At 31.3% G+C, this 15943-nt stretch overlaps 1 protein-coding gene across 7 annotated transcripts in view; it reads right to left on the reverse strand.

Annotated features, from left to right (window-relative positions):
• Nucleotides 1-1279: 1279 nt before the first annotated feature.
• Nucleotides 1280-15943, reverse strand: part of prom (prominin) — a 121972-nt gene continuing 107308 nt past the window's right edge. For all 7 annotated transcript variants that reach the window (XR_013008494.1, XM_076419319.1, XM_076419318.1 and 4 more), the window contains one exon: nucleotides 1280-1930. Coding sequence is in view for 6 of the 7 variants with exons in the window: in XM_076419319.1 (XP_076275434.1) it covers nucleotides 1903-1930 (28 nt within the window). In the remaining variant the exon portion in view is untranslated. The remainder of the gene's footprint in view (nucleotides 1931-15943) is intronic.

The following is a 15943-nucleotide window of genomic DNA, read 5'->3' on the forward strand; positions in this document are numbered from 1 at the left end:
GTACTTGCTACAGCTGTATGACTTGTTGATAAGATTACTTTTCATCTGCCAAAATATCAAAGAAGAGAAAGGCAGACCTAAGCAGAAATAAAACTTTTATTGTCTTGTAATTAATTAGTAATTAGTATGAAAAGTATAAAGGACTGTGCCTACAAGAAAGCTGTTAATTTTATTTGTATATTATGAATTTTATTTCTATATAAGGCATTTGTATTATAGTATATTCAAATATTTGGTAAATTAGTAAATAGTTTTTGGCATAGTTAAGGTTCATTGTTTTATATCCTCCAATTTATAATTTAAAATTAATATTAGCCAGCTTGGTGGTGGAGTGGTAAAGGCGATAGGACAGTCCTTCTACTGTTGCGATAGCCGCGGGTTCGAATTCTGCTGGGGCATGGTCGTAAATTTGTTTGTGATTGTTTAAAATTTGTGATTGACCTAGGTAAGAGTGTAAAATCCGATAAGGAAAATGGTCCCGGTCACGCCAGTAATCAGGCTGGGTAAGACCGGATGTCTTCTGGGATGATTTCTAAAGTTGGTCACTCGCCAGTCGTTAGGCTTAATGGTGAAGGCCGTGGTTCGGAGCCCACGTTAAACTATAAGATAAACCCATAGTTGGTAAAAGAAGACTTTAAAATATATTAAAAAAAGTTAATATTAAAATTAAAAATATATAAATGAATATAATATAAACATTTAGTATTATGCTGTATTTTTTTTACCTCCTCTAAATATTTCGTAATTTAATGTCATGTTTTAACTGTTTTTTTACTAGTTTAAAAGTAATTTTTACTATATATACATATGTATGATATATATAGCTTAATATAAACCTTATGAACATTACCCTTTATTTTAATACTAATATAGAGTATATTTTACGCTTTGAAGACTAATACTATACCGATATCAGAAGTTTGGTTATAGATAAGACACAGCCCTATTCATGATGTCCCAAGCAATATTGAGAATATTCAAATATTTCTAACACTGGAGACGCGCGCGCCAGCGCAGTATAGGCATTCTGTTGACCACGATGATTTTTAATGTATCCTAAATTACGCGACCGTAATTTATTTGCGTATAACAGAAACGGCGAATAATATTCCGTATAAGAGTTGGCTATGCGTCTTCCAGAGCCTAAAATATTTGTTTATATATTTTGTAAAACCGATCTAATGTCTATTTATGTTTGCTTGATTTGGGTGTATTTCGTTTTATTGGAATTTATTTATTTGAAGCGCATATTATAAAAAATTTAGACGATAACTCGATATAAGCTTTAGTACACTATATTGGTAATTTGTGTAAAACACGTAAATAATTATATTCAAGAGAATTGATACCTTGTTACGGTCCTGTAAGTAATAAATATTATTCTCCAAGGAAAAAAAAAACAACAACAACACGAATAACAAAGCGTTACATTTTGCGGATTCGAAAATTGGTTCCCCGGCCCCACGCAGATTCTAATCCCCCAACCCTGGAAGCAATTATACAAAGTAGCAGATCTTTTCATTCAATCTTTATTTATCTATAAGATTCCAAAAAAGGGACCGGTTCCATTCGGGACATTTTTCTTAATTAAATATCTAAAATTTATGATTTAATTTCGGGCCCGGTCTATTGTCCCGAAAAGGCAGTGAATAATAATACCGATATAAAACAATGCGTTTCCTAAATTGCGCTATTAGCATGTTTTAAAAGGGCATTAGGAGTGAAATCTTGAAAAATTATAACGCGGTTATAATGCACAATTAATCTTAATTATTGGGCGATGCGGGGTGCTAGGGGGACGCGTAATTATTATATTAGTCCAGCGGCGCATATCTCTCCTTTTTAACAAGAAGTTCTCGCTGGGAAACGGTCCATCTGTGTGGATGGATGTAGAGGCCACTGTTATATCCAGCTTCTGGGCGAGTTCGATCTAAAAAGGACAGAAAGAGGTATTATTTAATAGATGCCGATGGTTATTTACTAGTATGCAGTTGCATATTGGACCAAAAATGTTTGCTGACACATGTTATTATTTTTATTGGTAATGATGAAACACAAGGGTACGAAATAATTTACTAGCAGGTCAATTGAAAAGTCCCCGACCTACTATAGTAAAACACATTATTTCACACAAACATAATTCCCTTCAAATGTGATACATTGATTATAGCGACCCTCCAACTTTTCGATACCATTTTTGTAACACGATTTGTCGTTTGCTTCATGATAGACCTCAGTTTCGTTGATCACCTCTTCATTCGATGAACATTTGTTCCCAGCGAGCATAATTTTGAGATTTGAGAACAGCAGATAGTCGCTGGGGACCAAATCTGGAGAATACAGTGGATGATGAAGCAATTCGAAGCCCAATTCATGGATTTTTGCCATCGTTTTTACTGACTTGTGGCACGGTGTATTGTCTTGGTGAAACAGCACTTTATTTTTCTTCATATGCGACCGTTTTTCGGCGATTTCGTCCTTCAAATCGTAGAATAACGCTATGTAATAGTCGCTGTTGATAGTCCTTTCTTTCTCAAAGTCCCTCGCATCCCAAAATATAGACGCCATAGCCTTGCCATCCGACTATTGCGTTTTCACACGCTTTGGAGAGGGTTCATCATATGCAGTCCGCACGGATGGAGCCATGTTTCATTCATTGTCACACATCGACGCAAAAACTCGGTTTTATTATGGTTGATCATCTTTAAGCAATGCTCCGAATAATCAACTCGTCGTTATTTTTGATCAAAAATGAGCTCGAGCGGTACCCACTTTGCACAGAGCTTTCTCATACTCAAATATTCGTGAATGATATGGTGTACACGTTCAGTTGATATCTTTAAAGTGTCTGCTGTTTCATTCAATTTCAATTTACGGTCATTCAAACTCATTTTCGTCGGTAACAATCTCTTTTGGACGTCCAGTGCGTTCACAGTCTTCGGTGTTTTTTTTCACCATGTCTAAACTTAGCATACCAATCCTGGATGCTTAATTTTTCTGGGGCAGTATTCGGAAACTCGGCATCAAGCCAAGTTTTTGCTTCAACTGTATTTTTTCCGTTCAAAAATCAATATATTATCAACACCCGAAATTCCTTTTTATCTATTTTTTTTTCACAATAACAAAAGTTGCTTCATTCAAAATGCTATAATTCACAAACTATTGACCCGACAGCTGTCAAATTTATATACGCATGTTTAGAGGGTCAGTACAATCTAAAAAAACATATCGATTTATTCATATGTTTTAAATTAAACATTTATTCTAGTAGCGCCATCTATTATTCTAGTAGCGCCATCTATATGTCAGGCCGGGGACTTTTCAATTGACATGTTAGGAATATAGTATATTGGGTGGAACAAAATAGTTTTCTGGTCTTATTTCTTCATGGAAAGAATATAACTAATATAATGTGAAAGGCTTTCGAATACAGAATCTATTAATTAATAGTATATGTATTACTAAAGAAACAGCCATATGGATGTCCGTGGTTGTTAATCCGTCTGGATAGCTTATCGTTGTTGTAAAATTGGTTTTGAGTATCGAATGTACCTTCGTCCGCCAGTTTACCTTTGAAGATCTTCGAAATGGCACTGTTGCTACCCAAATTTCTATGGTATCCCTCTACGGAATAGTTTCCCAAGTGTTGGTGACTCCAGATTCCAATAATCTACGGCTGAGAAACCAAGCTACTACAATACGGTTTTGGTAGCCTTTCACGCTGAACTGCAAGCTTCTGTCCAAATTTCAGTAGACTACGTTAATTCACAGCAACTTCTGTCTACCGTTGGTGGCCTTACAGAGCCGGGAATCCACAGACTAGTAGTGCTTTTCAAAACATGTATGTTTCTTACTTGTAATAGTTTAAGACTAGGATTATTTCAGCACCTCCAATACACCATTTGTGACCTTACAGTTTTAGCTGCGATACTATTACCAAAATTCCACTTAAGTGCACCAAGGATTTCTTTGAATAACAGGGGAAGGATTGCCAGCCCCAATCTGTGTTATTTTCCGGATAATTAATTTGATCCCGGCCAATCTATCTAATTCAAAAGAGAACAGCTTTATGATTTCCACAGAATACTACCAATTGGGCCAGTTATAAAATGTTAGAAGGATACCTATAGAAGAGAGGTTTTAGAAGATATACTATTAATTTACATTATGTATTATTCTATTCAAAGAAGGAACACGTAACATGTTGAACGGCGATACAATGCAAAATTGGGGGTGTTTATCTATTAGAGAACAAATAGAACCAACCATCGTTCATCACTCAGATAGTCTTAAAACAGTTGGCCCTTGCACATGACATGCATATGCAGTAGTGCAACGGTAATTGCTTATATTGCAAACGGTAACTTATTCATAAACTCTTTTTAAAAGTGATGTGATTTTATTTATAATTACATTAAAAAATTAAAAAGAGAATTAAAAAGAGTTTATGAATAATGGAACATAAAAACTGGTTATTATACCATATTTAAAAGTTCAGTAATTAAGTCAAAGTACCAACTTATTTTAAAGGGTGTCACTGCTTCATATTTTGAAATATTTATAAATAGAGATAATAAATAAACAACAAACAGAAACAACTCCATATTCATTTTAAAATAATATTTAATGTGTCAATTAAAATTTGTAATACATTTTAGTATTTTAATGTATTTTAACATTTAATGATTGGAAACAGTATTTATTTAAAAAAAGTTATATTTTGATAAAATGTTTGAAAAAGTTGAAGGAAACACCTTTTTGGTTGACCACGGATCAAAGGAAAACAAATTAAAGCAATTTGAATAATAAGCTAATTAATATTAAGAATTCACTACTTTAAAAATGGGGCTTAAGCAACAGCTAAGAAGCTCATATGTGTTAATCATATGTCTTACATGTCTCATATGCTTAAAGGATCTAATTAGATCAATAGATCATAATTCAAGTATAGAGGCATTCGTCGACAACATGCCATGAATCAGAAAAGTGTAATTAATTGAATAAATGTTTTTTAAAATTTAGCGATACTATTACATAGTGTTTTTAGTAGATATGACAGATTTATGTTAAAGCAAAAATAATAATAAGCATAAATAAGTTGCTTTAATTTGCCTACTATTAGTAACTAAATATATTTCTGAATATATAATTTATTAATATAATATATGATATAATATATTATATATAATATATGATGAGATATATCTCATCATATATTCCATATAAATGCCACATCTAGCTTCTAATTTTAATTAACAACATATCAGAACACAAAAGGAATACAAGCATTGTCGCAGGGGTACAAAAAGTCTTTTGAAGGATGCAGTTTTAAATTAGATAAAGAACATTCAATACTGATATATTTACATATTAAAAAGAGAAAACGGTATTATTGTGAAAAATATTTCGTAACAGTGCAATTTGCTAAAAATATATTTATGCCACTTATTTACAAAAATGTACTTTAATTTGTATTTTATTTATTAAAAGTAATGCTTCTATTGGATATAGATATTATAGCTACATTTAAATATATTTAAGTGAAATTCTTAAATATATGCTAAAGTCTTTAGTACAGAGATAAAAAAAACTGAAAGACTTTTCAATTAATACTGTAATGCATTTTTATTTTTCCAAATTTATTACGTCCTTTTCAGACTATAGGCCTATAAATGATTTTAAAAGAATTACAACAGATGGAGCTACTGTATATTAATCACATTTCGTCGAATTGTGAACAAGAAAATTTTTTCAGTGCGTTGAAAATGTGGCGGCCGAAAGTGACCGAATACCGTGTGAAACTTATGGCAACTATGCTATATCGATTTGAATGTGTGAATACTGGTTTTGACGTTCTAAGAGTGGCAATTTTGACACCGTAAAAACCGCACTAGACAGTTTAAAAATATTGAAAACGAGGAAGACATTACTTGTTGAAAACGTTAATAGAGATCCCTATTGTTATTGTACACAATTATCGTGCCGTATTTACTGTATTTTTAAAATAACACCTAATACTTAAATACTAATTTCTGTTGAAGCATTGGCTTCCGTATTGGAGCTATTTTTATTAACTAAAACTAGTCGACTTGTTATGAGTCTGTTGAATAACTATTTAATCGTGTAGATTGTATACTAGATAGTTTTAGTCTTATTTGTTTTGTTTGATCTATAAAGTAAATCTCAAAAGCCTCAGTTCTCTCAAAGTAGTCTAAAATAATTTTTGTTGATAACTAGCAGAATAAACTGACAATAAACAACACCATTATTTCAACGTTTTCCACTAATTTAAAACATTTTGTTTAGTAATCAATTATAAATTCTAATTTTGTTGAAGCTTTTTGAGTATAATTATTTATATGTAAACATTAATCCAATTCAGACGTTAGCAAATCGACAAAAAAAAATACAACGGTTTTATAAGGGAATTCGGCAGAATTTTTTCATAGTTTTTAATCAATTTAACTCAGCTTCGCCCTTTTCCACCTTATCTGTTCGTTCGCGTTCCTCACTCGTTCCTTTGTTAAAGGCCGTTTCGCTATTTGAGAACGTAATTTTGAAAACAATTCTAACAGTGATTTTTTATTTAGCGGAACATGCCGCCATTCCTATTCTTTGCGCTTTATTAAAAAGCTTTTTCCAATACGTCTGAGGGATAATTTATTATTTTTGTCGGTGACATCGCGATTGATCGACCGATTCTCTATTGGGAATCGGGAAAAGAGGTGTTTTTCTGTTTACCACTAAACTGCCTATTTTTCTCGACAAACTTGGTTGATATTAATTATACTTCAACGTATTTCTGCGGCGTTAGGTTTGTTGGTTTGGTATAACTGTCCGACATTTTATTTGTGCTAATACTTCAGGAGTAGTTTTATAATATTTTATTTGTCGTATCACATTACATTCTACTATTTGTTCACGATTTTATTTTATACTTGTTTATGTAGTTAATATCATAAAGATATTCTTTCTTATAATATGTTACTGAATCTGATAGGCCCATAGCATTTCTGGATAATGTTAAACGTATTATTTACGTGTCAAAAGTATAATTGGCTTTAGTGAAACCATTTTTACCATTTTTTTTAGAGCATTTTGATAGGGAAATATTGTTAAATGCAAATAATGGCTTCATAAAGGTTATGGTAAAATTCTATCTGGTAAATATATTATTGATTGGTATGCTACAAACACTGATAATGATGAGCGATGGTAATCATCAAACATTGGCCATTGTCCTAGAAAATTTCTACGAAGTATTTGAGGAAAATCATAACAGTTTAAATAAAATGTATTCGGCGTTATATTTCGTATTAAAAAATATATTTTATAAACGAAAACCTAAACGTAAAAACACATATACATTCTTGCAAATGGTCAGTTTTTTTTTTGATGAAGGTAAAACGCAGCAGACTAAACATGAGAATACTGTATATGATTCTGATATTTTAACCTTTGTATATTGCTCTCTTTTGTAATTTAAGTAAAGATTACTTTAATACTTTTCATTTCAGAGTACTAATTTAGCTTTGAGTTAAGCTAGTATTTAATTAAGGCTGACTACATAACCTACTTTTGTATCTCCAACTGTTTTATGTATGAAAATCTTCGGTTTGATTGGTTCGGTTATTATTTTCGCGTCCAGTGGATATTTGGATTAGTGGATCTTTGGAATTTATAATCAAGAATATATTTACTGTTATTTAATAAGTTAAGTTGTTTTAGTAATACGTAACATATTTTTTGGTCTTTAACGTCCACTCTTGTGTATTTTTAACTAATATATTCTGCACGGTTGGTCTTGTAAGCTCTTAATAGATTTGGTTACTGAAGATTTAGTATATTTATAACATTACTTGAAATATTAACTAAACCATTTAATATTGGGTAGCTATCTGAAACGATTTCTACATGTATATCTCATCAGTTTGTGGGCTTACTATATTTCAGAAGGCTATTAATATTGGTATCTTATGACAGCCGAGCTATGTTGTCCGATGTATGTGATACCGAGTACCCGATTTCCTACGGTTTGTACCTAGGCTTTTTCTTTGGAATATTTCATGAAAACTGCGTGCAAAATTCTATTCCACCTGAACAAATGTAGTCTCGTTCAGATTTTAGATTTTATGGAGTTGTGACCATTTTACTAACGCAGCACGTCATCAAAATTAAGTGTTTGTTTTCTTAAATCAACTTTTTTATGGCTATTGCTTTAAGATTGAACAATGGATTTACTATACTGTTCAATCAAAATTCAAAAATATATAAGAATACTAGTATTTGGAACTATCGACTGAAATCGACTGTTATATCGACGACGACTTTTTACTATCTGTTTCAGTCGATATTTTTGGTTCGACTGATTTAATACTTTTTAATAGTGACTGTTTCAGTCGCTATTTTCGGTTCGACTGATTTTGTTACTATTTACTATCGACTGTTTAAGTCGTGTACTTCTAGTTACTGTTTTTGGTTCTACTAGTTTCATTCGACAGATTTTTAACGTTCTGGCTCTCTAGTCCTGGCCGCGACCTTGACAAAAATATTCCCAATTTATGCTTACATAGATTTATATGTAATATACATATAGTTTTATGATTATTTTGGTAGTTTGTTTGCAAATAACAATATATTGTATATTAATCTACCAGCATTTTGGAGTGATATTTTTCAAGATTGTTAATCTAATAGGGTAAAAAGATTAAAATTTTGAATGATAAATAGGAAAATACTTATATGAGAATAGCAATTAACATATTAATAAATATAATACGATAAAAACTTTTTGGGGTATTATTCCATTCTATAGAAAAATTCCATTCCTTTTTACAGATTCACAGAACATTCAAATATAAAAGTAATTCTATTTCGTTAAAAATGAAATTATTAATTTCATGTTAATAGTATTCAGTCATAATTTTTTTCCTTTTCTTTTTTAAAGTTGGTACGTGAAGTAATATGTAGCACATAAAAAAATTAACTGCCCCAAGCAAATATCTCCGTCCTTTCCTCTCTCACAATTTATATAGGAAGGGGTTTGTACATCTTCGTCTGCCATCACGAATTGAACAAAACAGTCGAACCGTGTATTTCACTGAAAATAGTAGTTACTATTATTATTAATTACTATTTTAGTACACTAAATAGTAATTACTATTTTCAGTCGCTAGATAGTCAAAAAGACTTTCAACTGTTTCGACTGCTTTCAGTCGATAGTTTCCAACGCTAAAAATACCTATATATAGTCATCTCTAGATTGATTTTCAAGATATTCTGCAATTTTTTTTTTAAACCAGACATGGTGATCGTGCACTAACTCCTTGACATGATATTCCCACATTCGTTGATGGTAATGCTATATTCTCTGATACAGAGAATTGAGGCTTTTAGTATTGCTTATGGTATAGCTCATGCGGTACGGAATGAGAATGAATGAAGAAAGGACCAAAGTATTGTAAATCTAAACGGAATCCAGCTAGAGAAAGTGAAGGAATTTAAGTAATTGGGATCAATGATATATTAGAAGATGTGGCATTTCAGAAGTAAAGTAGTCGCGGCGGTAAAGCCGAATCGGAGACTTTGCTTCTCTAAGATGGCGCGTGTGGTAGAGAAGAAATTTTTGATCGAGTGCCAGCTGTGTTCTGCTGTAGGAACAACAACCCGTTGTTTGAGAAGTAGACGATCTCCCTGTGTTTCGGCTATGGATTGACGATGATGATGATGAACATAAAAAGGTTTTAGCCTTTATACTAGCGAAATATCAGAAAGGCACATGGCATTTACCAAATTGGTAGAGATGAAATTCATATGGAGCTATTAGAGATATTGCAGAGACGATAAGTTGTCATGATATCAAACAATATAACCAGTTCAATTACAAAAGTCTAATATGTTTACTATTATTTTTAGAAATATACTAAAGCGTTTATTTATATCATAAAAGAGAACTAATTTATATTAATTTAAAGCATATTGTAAATATGAGATCATGTTTTTCTTAAAATGTAGTAAAAAATTAATGGAGCCGTTGCTCTGTTATTTGCTAGTCTATTAGGGGAGCTTAAAAAACTTTCAGTTATTGTTGGCATTATTCTTTTATGAAAAATTCGTCCTATCATTTAGGGAAAAAAAAATGATGTTTTGAACATGCTTGTTACAACATTCTTATTATATACGCTTTATAAGACAGTAATTAAAGTTTTGTGAATATTGTTTTGCATTATTTGTAAATTATTTTAATGATAATAACCACAATAATTGCATTATGAGGACAACAAAAATAATTTCGTCCAATTTGTAACAATTCGTTCCATTTTTTTCAAAATATTTATTACTTTTCACCTATTTTTCTAAATTATATATAAATTTCAATAAATTTTTACTGTAAATGCATTACATTTACTCTTATTTTAGACATGAGTCAAATAAAGAAGCAAAAATTAAAAAAACAGTTTGTATCCTTGTTTTTATTTTTTTCTATTTGAATCCGGGTATAAAAAAGGTTAAAATGAAATTATATTCTTCAGGTTTGGTGTGCGTAGGCTTGCCAAAACCATAAAGCTATTTATTTGCTACAGTTAATGTATATTTCTTGATGATGATATATTAAACGATACGATTTTTTAAGCATACTAAAAAAACGTAAATTAATTAATAGTGTGTATATATCAAGAAATTTGATCCTCTATTATATTAGCTATTAATTTTAGTCCATGTGGAATTAAGCAAACATATTTTAAATCTTAACTATTAAATGAGTTCATGAAACTGTTATATCTAAAATGGTAAATTGTTTTATATTAACGAATGGATTACAAATTTAAAAGTTAAATATACAGTAATTATATACACAGCTTATATTACCTATTTTATAATTTTAAAATAATTAAAATATCTTTTACGACCCATGTTAGTCGTTAATAGTTACTGATTGAGTGTTAATAGTCTTTATCATTAATCTTGCCTGAGCGTGAAGTTTTTGTAGTTGCAAAAACGTGTACGCTAGCATTATAAGCTTTTTAAGCATTATATTTTCACATATACATTATAATAAAAACAAATTAAACTTTATATATTCAACCAGTGCGTAATATATCATATTTAGGTATTGTACTGTAATACGCACTGTAGATAAAAACTTCTAATATATGGAATCCCATGAAGATAAAGTTAAGGTAAGACTGACATTGATTAGTAATTAAATAATAAGTGAGAAATATAGGCAGTTAGCAGAAAAACTGCAGGAAGATGAACAAGGAAGTAAGAAGATTAATATAAAAAGAATCTCGAAGAGTATTTTCAGAAAGCAAAAAAATAATTAAGGTAATAATGGTGACACAAATACGAGACGGTAGAGAACTATACAAAAAGATAAGATAGAAAATATAAAACTGTAAAAGGAAAAACTAATGTATGCAATATCTAGAATAAAATAAATTATTGAAAATACACTTAGAGTGTTATATAAATGTCGAAATACAATTTGATTTTATTATATATCCAATCATTTGTCATTATTTTATAATTTCAACAAATATAGATTCAATAAATATAGATACATTTTTATAAGTAGTAGAATTATGGGGTATAAGATTTAAGCTTAAAAGACTTATGAAGATAGATATAAACCACAAAAAGGAGAAATTAAATTAAGCCAGCTTAGTTGTTGGGCTATGACGACAGGACAGTTTTCCCATTTTTGCGATAGACGCGGGTTCGAATCCTGCTGGTGGGCGTGGTTGTAAATTTATAATTGTGATTTTAATTGTGTCTTTGTCAAAATATAAAAACAAATAGTTTAGGCTCTCGCCGACGCGATGCCAGCTCCACACGGTAGATTATTCATCGTTTCTGTTGTACGTAAACTAACTACCGACGCATATGTTTTAAAATAAAAATTTGGCAACGCCGGCTTGGCGGCGCAGTGGTAAAGGCGATGAGATGGTCCCCCTACTGTTGCGATAGCCGCGGGTTCGAATCCTGCTGGAGCATGGTCGTAAATTTATGTTTGTGATTGCTTAAAATTTGTGAATGTTCTAGGCAAGAGTGTAAGATAGACAAGGAAAATGACCAGTCACGCCAGTAACCAGGCTGGGTAAGACCGGATGTCTTCTGGGATGATTTCTATAGCTGGTCACTCGCTAGTCGGTAGGCTTAATACTGAGGACCGTGGTTCGGAGCCCACGTTAACCTTTAGACCCAGTCCAGATAAACCCATAATTGGTAAAAGGAAACTGTATATATATATATAGATATACAGATATTTAGACAAATGCCTAAAATTTAAAATTGAAACTATAATAACACCGAAAGTGAGTGTGTAAATAACATAAATATTATTAAAAAGTTTGTTTACATCGTTAGGGATAATAAATACGTTAATTTGTGCATCTAGAATTAAAATTTATGTTATGAAGAATAATAACAATTATTAAATAGAATAGAATAGAATAGAATAGAAATTCTTCATAGCATTTCAATTCCTTATTCGTTGGTGAGTTGTGAGTTCCCACATGGGAAATAAGATAAAATAGAAATCAGTGTATAAACGAAGGCCATAGAAGGCAAATTAGAGATGATCTATCTGTAAGGGTGAGATCGAAGGGTGCAATAAATAGCAAAGAAGGATGAAATTTTAATTAAAAATGTATGTAAAAAAATCTTTTAATCAGCCTTTGGTATATACAGTATTTGCTATATATATATTGTTGGTGAGAAATATGGATGAAAGATAAAGGCTATATGAATACTTAAATAAAGTTATGAAAATGTACATCAGTTAAAATGAAACTTACTACATAATTTACATAGATGAAACTCATAGGACAAATGTCTATGAAAACAAGTTTTAGTAACATATAATTTGCAAAATAAGTACCTTTACTCTAACAGGTCAATTGAAAAGTCCCCGGCCTGAGCTACTAGAATTAAATCCGCATTTTAGTTAGCCTTAACCCTCGGAAGATGCGTGTATAAATTTGACAGCTGTCGGATCATTAGTTTGTGAATTATAGCATTTTGAGTGAAGCAACTTTTGTTAATGTGAAAAAAATGGTTAAAATGGTCTTAATAAAATATTGCATTTTGAAGGGAAAATACAGTTAAAGCAAAAACTTGGTTTGATACCGAGTATCTGGACACTGCCCCAGGAAAATCAACTATCAAGGATTGGTATGTTAAGTTTAGACATGGTGATCAGCACCGAAGACGGTTAACGCAGTGGACGTCCAAAAGAGGTTGTTACCGAAAATAACAAACACTCTAAAGATATCAAATGAACGTGTACATTATATCATTCACGAATATTTGCATACGAGAAAGCCCTGTGCAAAGTGAGTGCCACGCGAGCTCACTTTTGACCAAAAGCAACGTTGAGTTAATGATTCGGAACAATGTTTTAAGATTATCAAGCGTAATAAACCCAAATTTTTGCGTCGATATGTGACAATGTATGAAATATGGCTCCATCGTTTCACTCCTAGGTCCAATCGATAGTTATCCGAATGGACTACACACGATGAACCCGCTCCAAAAAGTGGGAAAACGCAACAGTCGGCTGGCAATGTTATGGCGTCTGTATTTTGGGATGCGCATGGAATAATTTTCATTGATTACCTTGAATAAGGAAGGACCATCAACAGCGACTATTACATAGCGTTATTTGACTGTTTGAAGGACTAAATCGCCGAAAAACCGAAACTTTTTGAAGAAAAAGAAAGTGCTGCTTCACCAAGACAATGCACCGTGTCACAAGTCAATGAAAACGATGGCAAAAAACCATTAATTGGGCTGCGATTTGCTTCCTCATCCGCCATACTCTCCAGATCTGGCTCCCAGCGACTATTTCCTGTTTTCAGATCTCAAAAGAATGCTTGTAGGGATGAAATTTTCGGCGAATGAAGAGGTGATCGCCGAAACTGAGGCCTATTTTGAAGCAAATCGGACTACAGAAATGCTAACGAAAATTTTGAGGGTCGTTTTTATAATCAGTGTATCACCCTTGAAGGGAATTATGTTGAACAAAAAAAACTAATGTTGGCAAAAAAATGTGTTTTACTATGGTAGGCCGGGGAATTTTCAATTGACCTGTTGTTATGAAAGAAATATACAAACTTAAACATTAACATACAATATTGTTAACTTATATAAATTGTGGTTGAATTTAGAGCACAGGGCGATCACTAGTTTAAAGTTTTAGGAATACAAAAATAAGATATAGTGCAAAAACAGCGACAATGATAAAACCAAAAACAGAACAGCAAAAAATGAACAATCATACTAGCACTGACAATGGTAGCAGAATATGAATGTAGAATAAATATGGAGATACGCCATAAATTGGACACACAAATATAAGTGGATATCGTAGGAAAATAAAGCAGTAAAACTAAATTTTAGAAATGCTTTTTTAAGTGACCACATTATATTACCATTGTAAATACAGTAAAAATAGGACAAAAGAAAAAAAATTATCGATATCGAGATGATTAGAGCCGTAATAAAATGATTTGTTAGAAATTAATGGACGGGGATGAAATAAGAAAAAAACGTTAAGTGTACAAGTGCATGTTTCCAGCATGTCAAAAAATGAAACGAATACTAACAGAGATTAACCCATTTCGATATACTTCTTAAGCAGTTATGTTAATTAATCATTCAAATGCGTAAATGCATTATAATTAATCAATCCATCTCAAGATTAATCTTCAATACACATTATACTTTAAAATAGACATTAAAAATACATGTCGATATTTATTTGATTGTATTATCTTGTAAATATTAATATGCATGTTTTTATAATCGATTTTTTATGTATCGATATGTAAAAGCAGATAAACCAGTCGACTATTTCGAAACAATCAGCCGTGATATATAATACAGTTTAGTGTTTCAGCTTGTTTTTTTTATCTCAATACAAATAATACTCCCTAGACTGTATTTCTTTTAGGTCGTCGATAAAATAATGTGGCAATCAATGCTTCGAACAGGAACAATTTCATCAATAATTAAAATTTGCGCAACGTCGAATCTATTATAATTCGCCATTAAGTTATTCGTTGCTTTATTTTTAAACCGTGACAGGCGAAACATGCGGCTGCTTATAATCAGTCTGCCACACCTCTTATAATGACTACGTTTTATGAATCACAATACGAAAAAAAAATCGTATATATAGTCCATATTATTGTACGAAACGATTCATACGGTTTTTAGCGAACGGATTTATCTCTTTGACTCGCTTCCCCGGTTTAATGATTACCTTCTTGGTGTCCTTGTTCTGGAAAGCGAAGGAATCTGTTTTTCGAGCGAGGCTCTCGTGAAGTATGCGCGTTGAAATAAGATTAATGGTTCGTGAAAAAGGTGTTAGAGTTGCAGGCGCGAGTTTCATTAATAAATTAATAAATATATAATCATATATATTTCTGTTCTAATTTGGTAATAATGTACGTTATTTTGTTAATTTTTTTCTGCCGCTTGATGCTATATTTCTGCATGATTAAGAATCTATCAATTTAAAAATGACAGTTTGAATTTATTGAATATATTTTCTACAACAATTTACAATATTAGCCAATTTTATTTTTAAAATACATTGTTATTAATCTTTAAAGTTTATTATTAACTCATTAATATTAAAAGAACATTAATTGGGTCAATTTAGCATAATGTGCCACTATTTACAACATTTATTAATTGAGGCGATTTTCAGTAGGCTATTTTTTAATGGTCAAGATCAGAATTGTGATATGCTGCTAATAAATGGGGCAATTTGTTTGCTTCTATTGTTATTAAGTAACACCATTTTATCGACGATTTTATTTATTTTTGTTTGCGTTACTTAACCTATTAATTAATATTAAATAAAGTTAAGTAATATTGATGAAGCGATATATAGCGTATATAATAATTTTGATTATAACAGCTCTAAATATAA

This window comes from Rhynchophorus ferrugineus, unplaced genomic scaffold (assembly GCF_030347505.1).
Source record: "Rhynchophorus ferrugineus isolate W39M unplaced genomic scaffold, kcgeb_rfMv2 rfM1, whole genome shotgun sequence".
Classification (NCBI taxonomy): Eukaryota; Metazoa; Arthropoda; class Insecta; order Coleoptera; family Curculionidae; genus Rhynchophorus; species Rhynchophorus ferrugineus.